The 18,765-nt window shown below is 45.8% G+C and overlaps 1 protein-coding gene across 1 annotated transcript in view; it reads left to right on the top strand.

The window, feature by feature from the left end:
• gli1 (GLI family zinc finger 1) overlaps positions 1-18,765 on the top strand; it is a 44,903-nt gene that overhangs the window by 12,653 nt on the left and 13,485 nt on the right. Inside the window, exons 6-10 of the mRNA XM_068024807.1 lie at positions 1,924-2,128; positions 4,099-4,206; positions 7,705-7,845; positions 16,463-16,612; positions 16,722-16,886. Of these exons, the coding sequence (XP_067880908.1) occupies positions 1,924-2,128; positions 4,099-4,206; positions 7,705-7,845; positions 16,463-16,612; positions 16,722-16,886 (769 nt within the window). The remainder of the gene's footprint in view (positions 1-1,923; positions 2,129-4,098; positions 4,207-7,704; positions 7,846-16,462; positions 16,613-16,721; positions 16,887-18,765) is intronic.

The following is an 18,765-nucleotide window of genomic DNA, read 5'->3' as shown; positions in this document are numbered from 1 at the left end:
TTTCTTGCATCAACTTTGTCAATTCTTGTCACCACTGGCAAAAATTTAACTACATCATCTTGAACTGTTCTCTTTCCAAAGGAAAGTCCAAATTACTTAAATCTTTCCTCAGAACCTAACTCCTGATACTTAAAGATCTCTGCAATGGCTTCGTCAGTGAGATGATGCCAAGTGTACTACTGAGCCGTCCAGTCCTGGAAACTCTCAGCTTCACCCTCCCCATCTGTGTTACATTAGCTGATCTCACCAAGGCTGCACTCCCACTGCCATCAGCCAAGGTGCCAGCTCAAGATCACTGCCATTGCTGCAAATCGTGTATACGTTTTCTGTACATCAGGTAACACAGCATCAGAGTCAGCTGTATTTCCCCTTCCCATCATATAACCAACTGACAGTCACAGTGTAGGCTCACAGATAAAGAATGGTCACTTGAGCAAGGCTTTGACACTCAATGGAAGCCCAGCAAAAGTTAACACCTTCAGCAAAGAAGGGAATGAGAGCTGTTACGGCCAGGTGAGAAAGGGGTCTAGGGGTTCCCTCTCAGCCTTTGCCTGGTTTGACTGTAACAGGGTTTAATTTTTAAAACACCATGTTTTTAGCTTCCCCTCAGTGAATCCTTATTCACTGCTCTCCAATTGTAAGGCAAAGAAATCAACCAGACAGGTTTTCTTAGATTTCAACAAGAAAGGTGTAAGTTTATTAACCTGAAAACTCTAATTCAGTTAAAATGACTACGAATATGCGACGCAACCACGCCAGCATGCATACGCAATAAACACACATGCAGATAGAGACAGAAAAGGAGAAAGAACAAAGGGGAAAAGTTTGAGGCAATAGCTGGAGTTCATTTACTGTCTTTTGAGTTTGATGTAGAGTCTTTGATTGCACTTAAATCTTGCCGTTTCATTGGGGCCCAGTGCACGCTTTCAAACTTGTTTCGATGTAGGAGCCTGCTCTGTTGAGGTTTACATGGCTTCAGTGGATCTGGAAATTCATGAGAGAGAGAGAGCCAGGGAGAGACCTTCCTTCTCTTTTGCCTTCAAATTGCAGTCTGACCCAAACTGTTCTGTGAGCACAATTCAAACCCAAACCTAGACCAGCAGGTTAGTCATGTGAACAGCTTTCTTTAAAACAAACTCTCCTGCATTTTGGTGGATTTTCCACCTTAGCAGACACCATCAGTGGTGTAGGGGGAGAGGGGGGGTGGGGGTGGAATGCTGGCATGGTACACATTCAATATCTGGTGATCAAAATTCATTTGGGTTAATTGGATCAGGGAGCAGTTCCATTGTCTCTCCAGGCAACTGTCTCTTAGAATGCAAATGTTTCTAGCCGCAGCTGTGATCTCTTTAAACAAGTCATCCTTTCAGTCCAGCAACAGTTTAAAATTAATGTTTCATATGAATGAAATTAATATGCCTCATTCTTGGCAGGTGGGGTTTTCATGACAGAGGGTTGCAACTGGTTAGGGGCTAAATTGAAGATTATAAATTGAATGCTGTGCAGACCATGACAGCTCCTGAACTGCTGTAACCTTAGAAATGTCACAGCAACAAAGGCCGATCACCTATTTGTATGAACTGGTCCAGGGTGAACAATGTAGGGTGTGAATTCCAGAGTTTGGCTTGATTTGAAGTTGGTGTGTTTTGATTTACCATTGAGAGAAGCATCAGGGAGAAACTTTGCAGAGCCATTTCTGAGGAGATGAAGTTGATCGGGTTGGGTCCATGACAGGACAGATTGAACACGGTCTCAGTCATTTATTTCCACTTGCCTTATCCTACAGAATAAAACAAAAAAGATCTGTTATGTTTGAACTGTTGAGTGAACTATTGAAAGGACCCGTGTGGTCTGGAGTTGTGCTTTCCACTTACCTGAGAGTATCCTTTTTAACTGTGCATTGTGACTGATTTCTACTTACAGCCCACCTTGTGGATTTCCTCATTCTACAACACCTTCCTCCAAACACCAGCAGTTCCTCATTCAGCCAAAAGGGCCATCCACGACATTTGGGCACACTCAGCCCCTCAGCCACCCCTCACTGCCATGCAGCTCCCGGCAGCACCAGCCCAGCAGAGCCACACTACTGGCATATTCACAGCCACGCAGGCCCTCCAAAACCTTCCAGGTATGTAAGAGAGGGAGCGAGGCGACAGAGGGAGAGAAGCAATCGAGATATTCCTAACCTTCATCCTGCATCCTAAACGGAATGGGGTTGACACTTGAATTAAGCAGAATATTGCCTGGATTTGAGAGAAATGGTTAATGTGAGTCCTGAAAGAAGACCAGGAGATGGAGTGAGATCGATGGACTCACTTGGTTCATTTTCAGCAAGTAATGTATTTACTTAGTGAGAACTGGGCTCTGTTAATTGATATAAAAAAGCAAAGGACTTGGATTAATATAGCACCTTTCACAACCTTAGGACATTCCAGTACTTTACAGCCAATGAGGTACTTTTTCAAGTGCAGGCCCTGTTGTAATGGCGAAAACATGGCAGCCAATCTTTATTTTATTTAGTGATACAGCACTGAAACAGGCCCTTCGGCCCACCGAGTCTGTGCCGACCATCAACCACCCATTTATACTAATCCTACACTAATCCCATATTCCTACCACATCCCCACCTGTCCCTATATTTCCCTACCACCTACCTATACTAGTGACAATTTATAATGGCCAATTTACCTATCAACCTGCAAGTCTTTGGCATGTGGGAGGAAACCGGAGCACCCGGAGGAAACCCACGTGGTCACAGGGAGAACTTGCAAACTCCGCACAGGCAGTACCCAGAATTGAACCCGGGTCGCTGGAGCTGTGAGGCTGCGGTGCTAACCACTGCGCCACTGTGCCGCCCACACAGCAAGATCCCACAAACAGCAATGAGATAATGCCCAGATAATCTGTTTAAGTGATGTTGGTTGTGGGATAAATATTGGCCAGGACACCGGGGAGAACTCCCCTGCTCTTCTTTGAAATAGTGGCTGTGAGATCTTGTACATCCACCTGAGAGGGCAGATGGGGCCTCAGTTTAATATCTCACCTGAAAGACAGCACCTCTGACAGTGCAGCACTCCCTCTGTACTGCACTGGGAGCATCAGCTGAGATATTATTAGTAATGTGTCAATGGCTAAGATTTATATGGTACTTTGACCCATGATCCCTGCAGGTACAAGCCCATGCTGACAGCTTGGGGGTCACAAGATTGCCACCTGACTCTCCTTTTTTAATCAAGTTTTTTTTGTGAACTTTAAATTCCTGTGCTCATTGATGTGCAAGACTTGGGGGAACTGAGGGGAATACAGGGGGTGGGAAACAGCTAGACACTGGCCTTTCACCCCTGGGAACTGGAATCAAATCTAGGCCAGACTGATGAGATGAAAGTCTCCTCTCTTTACTCCGTCATGTTGCTCGGGATCTGACTGTGCCCATCTGACCAGCTTGATGCTGACACTGGCTGCCTGAAATAGGAAGAGTTTCATTTGCCAGAACCAAGATCCTCCATCTTGGGCACAATTGCTCACTCAATCCCATCCAGGTGAAACCTGAATTCAATTTTAGGGCGGCACAGTGGCGCAGTGGTTAGCACCGCAGCCTCACAGCTCCAGGAACCCGGGTTCGATTCCGGGTACTGCCTGTGTGGAGTTTACAAGTTCTCCCTGTGTCTGCGTGGGTTTTCTCCGGGTGCTCCGGTTTCCTCCCACAAGCCAAAAGACTTGCAGGTTGGTAGGTAAATTGGCCATTATAAATTGTCACCAGTATAGGTAGGTGGTAGGTAAATATAGGGACAGGTGGGGATGTTTGGTAGGAATATGGGATTAGTGTAGGATTAGTATAAATGGGTGGTTGATGTTCGGCACAGACTCGGTGGGCCGAAGGGCCTGTTTCAGTGCTGTATCTCTAATCTAATCTAATCTAATCAACAGCTAAGTGCTTATTTCAGCTCATCACCAATTGTTGCCCTTTTGATGTATGTTGCCTCTTTCAGGTGTGATGCCTTTGGAAGGCATGATGTGATGGTCACATGACCGACAAAATAATATTAATCCATAGATAGAACCCTGGCTCTAACATTTTATTTCAATCCTCGAATGCAGATGAAAGCTGAGCTATCAATCAGCAGTGCAATGGATCCACTCAATGGCAAATGTCTGGAAGAACCATCAGAGGGAGATGTGTCCAGCCCTGCCTCTACAGGCACACAGGTAAATGATGACCTTTTCCTTCATTTCCTTTGCTCCTCTCCTGATGTTGGCATGGGGTTTGAAAGGTACTGGCCGTCACCCACTGCTTCTCCCAAGAGGCCATTCATCATATCCGAGCCAAGACAGTGAGTGTTCTCAGGTTCAGATACCACGGGTGAACGTCACAGCCAAACTTGATCACATCTAGGCCTGACATCTACACAAGTGCACCGTGCAACAGGATTCACTGAATAAACAATCAGGAAAGAACTCTGGCTGAGTTTCTTAACCCAACCCAAAGACACTGGGCCGGATTTTGTTTTCATCCTGAAGGCAGGTTTCATGGCGGGGGGTGGGGAACCAGAGAATCAGAAAAGAATTGCCCGCCACGGAATCCGATGCTGGAATTCCGGGTTCCAATTCCCCCGGGGACAGAATAGGCCAACGACAGCTTCCTCCTCAGAGGCCAAATGAGGGCCTCTTCCTTCCACTCCTGGGGTCTTACCAGTGGCGGGGGAGGAGGGTCCTCCGCCACATGGGGAGGACACCTTGGAAAACGAGGCGCCGTCCCTGCCTCACCTACCTGTACTCCGGGGTTCCAGCACTGGGCCTGGGTCCAAGACCTCTGCAGTACCGGCAGAAGTCACCGCTCCTGGTGGCACTGCCGATACTGCTGAGCTGCCGGCCCTGTGATTGGCCAGCAGCTCTTGGAGGCGTGATTCCAGTCTTCCAAGTCTTTAAAGGGATGGGGATCCCGCCTCCTAAAACTTTGACCCCTAAAGACCAGAGGATTGCTCCGGAGGTCGGAAAAGATGCAGAGGCGAGGTTCCCCCCCGTCTTTTCATCCCGGCAGTGTGAGCCCCGCCTCCTGCACAAAATCCAGCCCACAGTCTTTGCATCTCTGCTCAGGCTGAGCTCAGTGTGTTCAGCACCAAGCAAGGAGCAAAGCTAGGAGCTTCCTAACCTCAGTGCCACAGCACAAGGTACATTTCTACACAGACCCAGCAGAGGTGTGAATGTGAAGGTTGTAGTTATATTGGTGGAGGTAAGGCAGGTGAGTGGCCACTAGCTGATATACATAGCTATCTATGCAAATATATTAGAAGGTTTGCACATAGCACACTTCTTGTGCTTACGGGAAGGTTAATTGAAACTATTCTGTCATACTTAGCTGACAGTCATGCCTGGGGATTTGTTTAAGCTGGTGAGCTTTAATTTCCCATACATTTACTGTTACAAATTGCCTGAGATATTCTCTCAGGTTCAGCAACACTGGTCAATCTTTATGCCAAGGAATTCACTTGTAGTGTCCAATATCTAATAATACGATACCATAATCTGGCGGGGGATGGTGACGAGTGGAATAATGAGACTCCCTCGTTATATGAGCTGGATATCATACTGCTTGTACTGGTCCTTGTGGGTGTTTCTTCAATCTCCCATAAGATTGAATGGTTAACACTTTATTTTGCAGTCTGGAAGTGAACAAGAGTTAAAGCAATCTTCACCTCTCTTCAACTAAGTTCAGTCCTTCACTGTAAATCAGAGATATAAAACACACCACCTTGTCCCTCTTAGCAGGATAAGCAACACTTACTTTTTGTCAGTCCTATCCCAGTCTTGCTGTGTGCCGGGTCTGATCAATTCTGAAGGTAGACTGGTTTAGCGTTTACCTGCCTCTCTCAGCACAACTTGCCAACTGACCTTAACCACGTGTCTTTTTGTGGCCTTTTGGGGCAAGAATCCTCATGCGTGGTTTCCTACCAAATGACCCCATGGTCTGTACTTAAGAACAGTTTTACCTACTATCTCACCGGAAGTCTGAACCAAGATAATGAATTACCTAAAATAAAGACAGAAAGTGCTGGAAATACTCAGCAGGTCAGGCAGCATCTGTGGAGAGAGAAACAGAGTTAGCGTTTTAGGTCAGTGACCCTTCATGTCTGGAAGAGTTATCCAATTAGTCCCTCTCCTCTGCTCTTTCCCATAATCCTGCAAAGTTTTCCTTTCCAAGTATATATCCTTATTCCTTAAATCTGGGGCATTTGGTTAATGACCCTCCTGCAAATGGAAACAGTTTGTACTGATTGGCTGTATTCAAACTCTAGTCCCTCCATGTACTGAAGTCCCTGGTATATCAGCAATATATTATAGGTTAAAACATTTCTAGGTTAAATAAGCAATAATCTTTAGTCGTGACAGTTACATACAGCTTACCTTTCAGTCAGAGACTCATAACGCCTGAGGGTCATTTGCGGCATAGAAGGAGGCTATTTGGTCCATCGAGTCCATGCCAGCTCTCCATGGAACAATCCAGTCAGTCCCATTCCCACGCTCGATCCCCGTATCCCTGCAAGTTTATTTCCTTCAAGTGCCCATTCAATTTCCTTTTGAAATCATTGATCGTCTCCGCTTCCACCACCCTCGTAGGCAGCGACAGCTCCTGAGATTTGACTCGCTGAGTAAGGTGTGTTCTCAATGCCATCCTGCATGAGGCTGACTCCATTTCAGCCTCTAAGTCCTGTCAGACTCTAACTGTTAGCGGCAACAGTTTTGTAAATGCCCTGAGTGATTTTAAGTGTCTTGAGTATTAGATATTTGGGTGTGAAATTCCTTCTAGTTGTACCTGACATTGTACCCCTGCTGCCACAACCCACACCTGACTGGATATTAGTCTCCTCATCCCCACCAACCAGGAACCCAACATCATTCATTTTACAATGCTGAAAATACAGCACAATAAAGCTGTTCGTGTTCACAACAATAATCAGCTGGGGCCCAGGCCAGGCAAGGTGCTGAGGTCCTTGATGCTGGGAGGAGACTTGGGTTGACAAGTGCTTTCATGGTGGGGAAGGCAGGTGGGAGAGGGTGCTCCTGGGTGGCAGGGAAAGGAAGAGGTCAATGGCTGGGGGTTTGCGGGCGGGGTGGGGGGCAGGGGGGCTTGAACCAATGACAGTTCAGAGTTCAGGCAAGTCCAGGGGCTGCTTGGGGTCCTGTTGGGGGAGAATGAGCAGCAGCTTCCAGTGGTAGCTCAGGATTCTGATGTCGTCGAGGGCTTCCAAAATCTGCTGGGGATTGAGGTCCCTGAGTGGTGGATCAGGAGAAGACGTTAGTCCTTTGGAAAGCAGTATTTGCTATTGAAGTCAAACTGTCCCCTCACCTGGCTAAAAGCTGACTGTAACCTGCTAGCCTGCGGCCCGAGAGGTTTTCTGCCTCTGATGCTGCAAAATGTGACCTGTGGCCCTCGTTGGCTCTGTTCCCCACCACTGTTCACCACTCACCACCTTCAACCCAAGAGGACAGAGGAGAAAAGAGGTGAATGAGAGAGAGAGAGAGGAGAAGAGAGAAGGGGGAAAGGAGAAGAGAGAAGACGAAAATCATAGAGGAACAGAACAGGATAGAGAAAGAGAGAGAGAAGCGGAAACACAGAAAATAAAGAGCGGTAAGAGAGAGCGTATCCTCAGAATTACCATGGAAACCATTATAGATCCATACTCAATCAGCAATCATTTGTAACAGGATCATTTGTTGGGAATGATGGACGGAAGAGATGACGGAGATAAGGATGATGGGAAACAGGAGCCAGAGTGCATCTATGAGACCAACTGTCACTGGGAAGAATGCAGTAAAGAGTTTGAAAGTCAAGATCAGCTTGTGCACGTGAGTAACTATGTAAATATGATGTGGCACAATTCAAATATGAACAATTTGTTTCTGTATTTCAGCATGAGATGTGAGCTTGAGTTGCCAACCCTCCAGGATTGTCCTGGAATCTCCAGGAAGTAAAGGTTAATCTGCTGTCCCAGGAGAAAACTCTCAGAGGCATTTCAAAAAGTGCTTTTTTAAAATTTCCTTTGAACACTTCTGTTTATTTGTTCTGGAAATATTGGAAGTAGGGAAAAAGGCTGACTAACAGTCATCCAATTAGTTGAGGAAGGATCCATTCACTTTGCATTTGGTGTGGGAAGGCCAACGATGAGGATGGACATGTTGGGCAGCCAATGGCGGGGTGGGGCGGGGTGAGAGATCATGAGATGACACCTCCAGTTATACAGCCAACCAAAGTTGGCAACTCTAGGTATGACTGGTCACTTGAATTTTACTTCCTGTCAGCCTGCTTTGCAACATCACACTGAAAGATCATCTAAACAAATACAGAGTGCAAAGGAAGGATAAGAGTAGTCCTCGGGTGAAGGTGCTAAATTGGGGGAAGGCTATATTAGGCAGGAACTGAAGAATTTAGATTGGGGACGGCTGTTTGAGGGTAAATCAACATCTGACATGTGGGAGTCTTTCAAACGTCAGTTGATTAGAATCCAGGACCAACATGTTCCTGTGAGGAAGAAGGATAAGTTTGGCATGTTTCGGGAACCTTGGATAACGTGGGATATTGTGAGCCTTGTCAAAAAGAAAAAGGAAGCATTCGTAAGGGCTGGAAGGCTGGGAACAGACGAATCCCTTGAGGAATATAAAGACAGTAGGAAGGAACTTAAGCAAGGAGTCAGGAGGGCTAAAAGGGGTTATGAGAAGTCATTGGCAAACAGGATTAAGGAAAATCCCAAGGCTTTTTATACGTATATAAAGAGCAAGAGGGTAACCAGGGAAAGGGTTGGCCCACTCAAGGACAGAGAAGGGAATCTATGTGTAGAGCCAGAGGAAATGGGCAAGGTACTAAATGAGTACTTTGCATCAGTATTCACCAAAGAGAAAGACTTGGTGGATGATGAGCCTGGGGAAGGGAATGTAGATAGTCTCAGTCATCTCATTATCAAAAAGGAGGAGGTGTTGGGTGTCTTGCAAAGCATTGAGGTAGATAAGTCCCCAGGACCTGATGGGATCTACCCCAGAATACTGAGGGAGGCAAGGGAAGAAATTGCTGGGGCCTTGACAGAAATCTTTGCATCCTCATTGGCTACAGGTAAGGTCCCAGAGGACTGGAGAATAGCCAATGTTGTTCCTTTGTTTAAGAAGGGTAGCAAGGATAATCCAGGAAATTATAGGCCGGTGAGCCTTACGTCAGTGGTAGGGAAACTATTAGAGAGGATTCTTCAGGACAGGATTTACTCCCATTTGGAAACAAATGGACTCATTAGTGAGAGGCAGCATGGTTTTGTGAAGGGGAGGTCGTGTCTCACTAATTTGATTAAGTTTTTTGAGGAAGTGACGAAGATGATTGTTGAAGGAAGGGCAGTGGATGTTATCTATGTGGACTTTACTAAAGCCTTTGACAAGGTCCCTCATGGCAGACTGATACAAAAGGTGAAGTCACATGGGATCAAAGGGGAGCTGGCAAGATGGATACAGAACAGGTTCGGTCATAGATGACAGAGGGTAGCAGTGGAAGGGTGCTTTTCTGAATGGAGGGATGTGACAAGTAGTGTTCCGCAGGGATCAGTGCTGGGACCTTTGCTGTTTGTAGTATATATAAATGATTTGGAGGAAAATGTAGCTGGTCTGATTAGTAAGTTTGCGGACGACACAAAGGTTGGTGGAGTTGCGGACAGTGATGAGGATTGTCAGAGGATACAACAGGATATAGATCGGTTGGAGATTTGGGCGGAGAAATGGCAGACGGAGTTTAATCCGGACAAATGTGAGGTAATGCATTTTGGAAGGTCTAATGCAGGTGGGAGGTATACAGTAAATGGCAGAACCCTTAGGAGTATTGACAGGCAGAGAGATCTGGGCGTACAGGTCCATAGGTCACTGAAAGTGGCAACGCAGGTGGATAAGGTAGTCAAGAAGGCATACGGCATGCTTGCCGTCATCGGTCGGGGCATAGAGTATAAAAATTGGCAAGTCATGCTGCAGCTGTACAGAACTTTAGTTTGGCCACACTTAGAATATTGCGTGCAATTCTGGTCGCCACATTACCAGAAGGATGTGGAGGCTTTGGAGAGGGTACAGAAGAGGTTTACCAGGATGTTGCCTGGTCTGGAGGGCATTAGCTATGAGGAGAGGTTGGATAAACTCGGATTGTTTTCACTGGAACGACGGAGGTGGAGGGGCGACATGATAGAGGTTTACAAAGTTATGAGCGGCATGGACAGAGTGGATAGTCAGAAGCTTTTTCCCAGGGTGGAAGAGTCAGTTACTAGGGGACATAGGTTTAAGGTGCGAGGGGCAAAGTTTAGAGGGGATGTGCGAGGCAAGTATTTTACACAGAGGGTGGTGAGTGCCTGGAACTTGCTGCTGGGGGAGGTGGTGGAAGCAGGTACGATAGCGACGTTTAAGAGACATCTTGACAAATACATGAATAGGATGGGAATAGAGGGATATGGACCCCGGAAGTGCAGAAGGTTTTAGTTCAGGCAGGCATCAAGATCAGCGCAGGCTTGGAGGGCCGAATGGCCTGTTCCTGTGCTGTACTGTTCTTTGTCTTTGTTTGTTCTTTGTTTGTTCTTTGAATAGGATTATAAGGCAAATGAATGCGTGGCTGAAGAGCTGGTGTAGGCGGGAGGGCTTCAGCTACTTGGATCATTGGGATCTCTTCTGGTGCAGAGGTGACCTGTACAAGAGGGATGGGTTGCATCTAAACTGGAGGGGGACCAATATCCTTGCGGGGAGGTTTGCTCATTCTACTCAGGAGGGTTTAAACTAGTCTTGCAGAGGGGTGGGACCCAAAGTAGTCGTCTCTCTGATGAGATAGTTGAGGCAAATGCAGAGGTTAAAGCAAGCAAGTCCAGTAGGCAGGCCGGGCAGGGGCAGGACAGGGAGCGTGGAAGGTCTGATAGGCTAAACTGCATTTACTTTAATGCAAGAAACCTTGCAGGTAAGGTGGATGAACTCAGAGCATGGATCGGTACATGGGATTGCGATATTATAGCTATTACAGAAACATGGTTGAGGGATGGGCAGGACTGGCAGCTCAATGTTCCGGGGTACCGAACCTTCCGGCGTGACAGAGGTGGAGGTAAGAGAGGAGGGGGAGTTGCACTATTGATTAGGGAGGACATCACGGCAGTACTTAGAGAAGATATCCCGGGGGGAATGTCCAGCGAGGTCATATGGGTAGAACTTAGAAATAAGAAAGGGGTGATCACTTTGATGGGATTATACTATAGGCCCTCCAATAGTCAGAGGGAAGTGGAGGAGCATATATGCAGGGAAATCACAGATAGGTGTAGGAATTATAGGGTTGTAATCGTAGGTGATTTTAACTTCCCTGATATTGACTGGGACTGCCTTAGTGCTAAGGAATCAGATGGGGAAGAATTTGTTAAGTGTGTCCAGGATAGTTTTCTGAAGCAGTATGTGGATGACCCTACTAGAGAAGGGGCTACACTCAACCTCCTCTTAGGAAATGAGGATGGGAAGGTGGTTGATGTGTCAGTGGGGGAGCACTTTGGGACCAGTGACCATAACTCTATTAGCTTCAAGATAGTTATGGAAAAGGATAGGACTGGTCCTCAGGTTGAAGTCCTAAATTGGGGAAAGCTAATTTTGATGGCATCAGACAGGAACTCTCAAAAGTTGAATGGGAGAGGCTGTTTACAGGTAAAGGGACGTCTGGCAAGTGGGAGGCTTTTAAAAGTGAGATAGGAAGAGTTCAGTGCCGGCATGTTCCTGTTAGATGGAAGGGCAAGGCTGGCAAGTTTAGGGAACCTTGGTTGACGAGGGATATTAAGGGTCTGGTCAGGACAAAGAAGGAGGCATATGTCAGGTATAGGCAGCTGGGATTGAGCGAGTCCCTCGAGGAGTATCGGGGATATAGGACTACACTTAGGAAGGAAATTAGGAGGGTGAAAAAGGGCCATGAGGTTTACCTGGCATGTAAGATAAAGGAGAATCCTAAAAGATTCTATAAGTATATTAAGAGTAAAAGGGTAGCTAGGGAGAGAGTAGGTCTCCTTAAGGATCAGTGTAACAATCTATGTGTGGAGCCACGGGAAATGGGCGAGGTCTTAAATGAATATTTTTCATCTGTATTTACATGGAGAAGGTCATGGAAGCTAGTGAGTTCCAAGGAGGGAACACCGATATCCTGGAGCATATCAACATTACAAAGGAGGAGGTGTTGGAGGTTTTGAAGCACATTAAGGTGGATAAATCCCCAGGGCCTGACCAGGTGTATCCTAGGATGCTATGGGAAGCAAGGGAGGAGATTGCTGAGCCCTGGCAGAGATTTTTGGATCATCGTTAGCCACGGGTGAGATACCGGAAGACTGGAGGATAGCTAATGTTGTGCCTTTATTTAAGAAGGGCAGCAGGGATAAACCAGGGAACTACAGGCCGGTGAGCCTTACATCAGTGGTGGGAAAGTTATTGGAAGGGATTCTGAGAGACAGGATTTATATGCATCTGGAAAGGCATGGTCTGATTAGGGATAGTCAGCATGGCTTTGTGCGTGGGAAATCATGTCTCACGAATTTGATTGTGTTTTTCGAGGAGGTGACCAAGATGATTGACGAGGGAAGGGCGATGGATGTTGTCTGCATGGACTTTAGCAAGGCCTTTGACAAGGTCCCGCATGGTAGGCTGGTCCAGAAGGTTCGAACACATGGGATCCAGGGTGAGCTCGCAAACTGGATACAAAATTGGCTTGGTGGTAGGAGGCAGAGGGTGGTAGTGGAGGGTTGTTTTTCAGATTGGAGGCCGGTGACCATTGGTGTGCCACAGGGATCGGTGCTGGGCCCTCTGTTGTATATTAATGACTTGGATGTGAATGTAAGGGGCATGATTAGTAAGTTTGCAGATGACACCAAAATTGGTGGTATAGTGGACAGTGAAGAAGGTTGTCTAAGGTTACAACAGGATATAGATCAACTGGGAAAGTGGGCAAGGGAGTGGCAAATGGAATTTAACGCAGACAAGTGTGAAGTGATGCATTTTGGGAAGTTAAACCAGGGCATGACATCTTCAGTGAATGGCAGGGCCCTGGGGAGTGTTCTTGAGCAGAGAGACCTTGGGGTGCAAGTACATAGTTCCCTGAAAGTGGCAACACAGGTAGACAGGGTGGTGAAGAAGGCATATGGCATGCTTGCCTTCATCGGCCGAGGCATTCAGTACAAGAGTTGGGACGTCATGTTACAGTTGTACATAACGTTGGTTAGGCCGCACTTGGAGTACTGTGTGCAGTTCTGGTCGCCACATTACAGGAAAGATGAGATTAAGCTAGAGAGGGTGCAGAAAAGATTCACAAGGACGTTGCCTGGTTTGGAGGGCTTGAGTTATAAAGAGAGATTGGATAGGCTGGGCCTGTTTTCCCTGGAGCGAAGGAGGCTGAGAGGGAACATGATAGAGGTATATAAAATTATGAGAGGCACAGATAGGGTAGATAGCCAGAGTCTGTTTCCCATGGTAGGGTTGAGTAAAACTAGAGGGCATAGATTTAAGGTGAGAGGGAGGAGGTTTAAAGGGGATCAAAGGGATAAATTTTCCACACAAAGAATAGTGGGTATCTGGAATGAGCGGCCTGAGGAGGTGGTGGAGGCAGGAACAGTAGCAACATTTAAGAGGCATCTGGACAGGTACTTGAATGAGCAAGGCATAGAGGGATATGGACTTAATGCAGGCAGGTGGGATTAGTATAGATAGGCATTATGGTCGGCATGGACGCAGTGGGCCGAAGGGCCTGTTTCTATGCTGTACGACTCTATGACTATGACTCTATGTAGAACCTGGCTTCGCTTTGAAATCTGTCACATTAAAGTAAAGTGCTGAGTTACAGCAGAAGGTGGCTCAGGAAACCATTGCATTGTCCTTTTTCATTCATTCTCAGGATGTGCGCATCAGTGACATGGTCACCGTTTATTGTCCATCCTTAGTTGTCCTGGAGAAGGTCGTGAGTCCTCTTCTTGATCTCCGGCAGTGGGGATAGTGCTCAATTGTAGTGGTTTGATACAGCTGAGTGCCTTGCTCGGCCACTTCACAGGGCAGTTGACAGTCAACCACAATGGTGTGGGACTGGAGTCACATATATGCCGGACTGACTAAGCAGGTGAACCAGTTGGGTTTTTACGACCATCCAACAGTTTCACAGTCACTTTTACTGATTCTGTTTTTTCATTTCAAGATTTTTTTTTAAACTGAATTCAAATTCTCAAGCTGCCATGGTGGGATTTGAACTCCACACTTTTTGGATTATTGGTCGAGGGACATAATCATTATCCCACTGTAGCACACACGTGTCCACTATGGAAGGTGTACTTTCTTTTCCCAAGTTTTAACTTCAAAGAGTACATGAGATACATGCAAGCCAGCAGCTCCTGGCCAGGCGCAATTTTCCATCCATCTTGGAAATACACCCACGATTTCCTGATATGTGCTGGAGAAGATGAGACTCCCCATTGGAAGCTTATAATTGTCAAATTAGGCAGTAGTTCTCATTTGGTCTTCCTCCAGTTCATCCGTCCTTCTGAGGCCATGGAAATAGGGACCGGAGACTATGTTGGTCCAAAGAAAATCACCACACACAAGTTAAAAAATAAAGAACTTGCATTTATATAGCATCTTTCCCAGAATTCCCAAAGTACTCCCACTGCCAATGCAGTACTTCGGAAGTGCAGTCACTGTTGTAACATAGGAAATGCAGCACAGCAAGATCCCACAAGCAGCAATAGGATATTGACCAGATAATCTGCTGTCATTGAGGGAATACCATTGGCTGGGACACCAGGAATAACTTCCCTGCTGTCCTTCGAATAGTGTCATGGGATCTTTTACATCCACCTCAGCAGGTAGAAGGGTTCAATGCCTCATCTGAAAGACGGCACCTCCGACTGTGCAGCACTCCCTGAGTACTGCACTGGAGTGTCAGCCCAGATTATGTGCTCGTGTCAAGGCTGACCCCCTGACCCTGCTACCTTACCAGATAAAGAAACACTCCAGTCCATGGGCTCCCTTCAAACGTCTTTGGCATTGAGCAGCACAGGAATGTCTGAATATCAATTGCAATCTGGAACCCAGTTTATCCAGTGACAGAAAATTGTGTAAACATTTATGTCAAGCACTGAAGCAAAAAGTTGACCTATTTTGTAAAGTTACTGCACATCATATTGAGTTAGTTCAGATAATAGTTTGGAATAAATATGAAGCTCATTGTGCAATTGCCAGGAGGGTAACACAGTTCCTATCACTTAGTCGGAGGTCCTGGTGATGGGGATTTTTTTTGTGGGCACCCCTAATCCATCGCGTTGCTGTCTGAAGCAGCTGCCAGGAGATAGATGTGAACAGTCTCCATTCCATTTTGCCTATCTCCTCCATTGGAATCCTTCACATGGGCTGAACTCAGGAACACAGCAGTTTCATGCTAGGCTTTGATATGCCAATATGCAGCATCACCACACTGCAACAGAGATCTTTACAGTTTAATATCCAGACAATGTTTACTGAATGACTGGATATAGGAAACACTTTGCTCATTGTCACTGCCCTGCTGAGGCACTAGATTCATGAGGAAAGATAGTCTCTTGGCAGTCAGCTGGGAAATAGAGTGCCAGGGTCCAATCGGCAGGCTTGGTAGTTGAGGAGCAGGTTGCGAGATGAGGAGGAAGTTGCTCGGTTATACTATCAACAATGAAATGGAAGGTCTAAAGTGGGGAGGAAAACTCACTAAAATATCCTCCCCAAAATAGAAGGGTGACACTATCAATGCTCTCTGACATCACTTCCTGGAGACCATATTGCTCACTAATAAGTCACTGTGCAGGAAAGCAAGCAATCCCTTTGAGGATTCAAGTTTGTCCATTGGAATTGGTCAAGACCACTTTGCTTAGTGTTTATAAAACTTTGATGATCAGGATGCTGTGATGTTTGAAATGAACTGTGTGGTTTGATACTGAAGGATCTCAGGTTTGAGTTAAAGATTGCACTGTCAATGAGGGTGAAAAACACTGGCCTGTGTTGAATTCACTGATCACAGCCAGGGGAGTTATATTTGCCCTCAGTACCCTAGGCTGAGGGCAGTGGAATCAGCCAGCATTCCAGTGCCTCCCGGTGGAAAATATTGGAAAGTATAGAGATCGGTCAAGATTGGGTTTGACTGTAATAGTTCCCAGAATTGAATAGGCTGCAGACACGCACTATCAAAGCTTACACATTAAGAATGGGCACTCGGACAAGACATTGGAGGGTTTTCAGAACCTGGGTAGCTGTATATCAGTGGGGGGGGGGGGGGGGGAAATGAAAAAAAAAACAATAGAGTTAAAATTGTTCAGCACTTTAATCCATCACCCTCAGGATTCTAATTTAAGGTCTATTGTAATAGATTCGGTCTTAGTACCAGAAGCAGATTTGGCTCAGTGTCTGTACATCTTTGACTTTCTATCATTTGCAGCACATTAATAATGAGCACATTCACGGAGAAAAGAAGGAGTTTGTCTGCCACTGGCAAGACTGTTCAAGGGAGCAGAGACCATTTAAGGCCCAGTATATGCTGGTGGTTCACATGAGGCGACACACAGGAGAGAAACCACATAAATGTACAGTAAGTCCCTGTTTCTATTGATATATTGCTGAATTTGATTACAAGCTCACAAACAGCTCATTTATAAAATGTACATTTAAAATGTGTTTGTGTGTGTGTATATTTCCAGTTTGAAGGTTGCAATAAGGCTTATTCCAGGCTAGAGAATCTGAAAACCCACCTGAGGTCTCACACTGGAGAGAAACCATATGTCTGTGAGCATGAGGGTTGCAACAAGGCATTCTCTAATGCCTCAGACCGAGCCAAACATCAAAACAGAACCCATTCCAATGAGGTAAAGGCCCGCATGTGGCCCAGTTAATAACTGTAAAACACTGTGTTTATTGTATTTATGTTCACTACTTTTTGCCAAGTGTTAAACAGGGACAGCAGGAGCATGGGTAGGGCAGGAAATAGCCTGGTTAGGGCTCAACTGGACTTCCATGAATAAGGCAATCTCTGGTGACCCTGTTGACCTTTTCTCCTCTGCAAACTTCGAGCCTTCGAACTGGGTTCAAATCTTAGCAGCCTTTTGCTCTATCAGTATTCTGAGAGCAGCTATTTTCTCTCTCTCACTCTCTCCTGAGGTTGTGCCGCTCCTTCATGTTTCTTCATGTCTTCCTTTCTTCCTTACAGCCTGTCAGACCTCAGAAAGCCTGTTGAATTTATCCAGAATCAAAAGTCAATAATCATTTACCTTCTTACAATATTCAGAGTCCATAAGTCTGGCCATATCAAAACCACCCGGGCCATCCTTTGTTTCCAGGTGTTAGCAATTGCAACTCGAATTTGCATTTTCAGAACCCTTGGCTCCCTGTTTACGATCTAAGAGTCTGGGAGAGTGAAACCCATTGTCCGTCAAGTGTTATAACTTTGTACACTGCTTTCAAAAGAGTTTTTGGGTTGGGGTCCTTGTGATCATGGCAATTAAGACTCCTGGCTTGTTTCTGGGCAGACTTGGTGTCAGGTCACAGATCTCCTCCGACTACATTTTATACTGCATTCAAAATCAGTTTTAAAAACATAATCATACCACAAAGTGCAGTGTTGACATGGGTTGGCATGGGGACGGATAGAGCCAGAGAAGGCTGTAGCGGAGTGGGGCTTGAAAACTAATGTTTGCTTTGCTGCCAAGAAAACCTCATTGAAAAGTTTACTGACTAGCCGCTGCTTATTATAAGGCACAGAAGGACGTGAAGAAAATGGACTTTCATTTTCATAGCTGCACTTTAGGGGTGATATTTACTGTACAATATAAACTGTAATATAAAAGATACCATCCATAAACTGGTAGAAAATCTATTCAGATATTCCCTGAAAGTTGCACTATCACCACCTAAAGGTTTATGAACAGACTCGTACACTTTGCCAATTATTGCCTTCATAAGGACATAAGAAATAGGAGCTGGAGTAAGCCACTTGGCCCTTCAAATCTGCTCCGCCATTTAGCAAGATTCCACCTCAATTCCACCTTCCGCACCTATCCCTACATTCCTTAATCCCTTAGTACCCAAAACTCTATCGATCTCTGTCTTGAATATACTCAACGACTGAGCTTCCACGGCTCTCTGGGGTAGAGAATTCCAAAGATTCACAACCCCTTGAGTGAAGAAATTTCTCCTGATCTTGTTCCTAAATGACCGACCCCTTATTCTGTGACCTCATGTTCTAGATTCCCCAGCCAGTGGAAACATTTTCTCAGCATCTACCCTGTCAAGCCCCCTTAAGAATTTTATATGTTTCACTTCGATCACCTCTCATTCTTCTGAACTTCAGGGAATATAGGCCTAGTCTACTCAATCTCTCCTAATAGGATAATCCTCTCATACCAGGAACCAGTCTCGTGAACCTTTGCTGTAGTCCCTCCAGGGCAAGCATGTCCTTCCTTAGGTAAGGAGAACAGAAATACATACAGTACTCCAGGTGTGGCCTTACCAAAGTCCTGGATAATTGCAGTAAGACTTCTTTACTCTTATACTCCACTCCCTTTCTAATATAGGCTAACATAGCATTTCCTTCCTAATTGCTTGATGTACCTGCATGTTCACTTTCTATGATTCATGTACAAGGATACCCAGGTCCCTCTGAATGCAAACATTTCCCAGTTTCTCATCATTCAAAAAATATTCTGTTTTTTTTTATTTTTCCTACCAAAGTGGATAACTTCACATTTT

Source organism: Heterodontus francisci, chromosome X (assembly GCF_036365525.1).
Source record: "Heterodontus francisci isolate sHetFra1 chromosome X, sHetFra1.hap1, whole genome shotgun sequence".
Taxonomy (NCBI): Eukaryota; Metazoa; Chordata; class Chondrichthyes; order Heterodontiformes; family Heterodontidae; genus Heterodontus; species Heterodontus francisci.
Note: the sequence above shows the minus strand (reverse complement) of the source record. Positions and strands in the feature narration are given on the sequence as shown.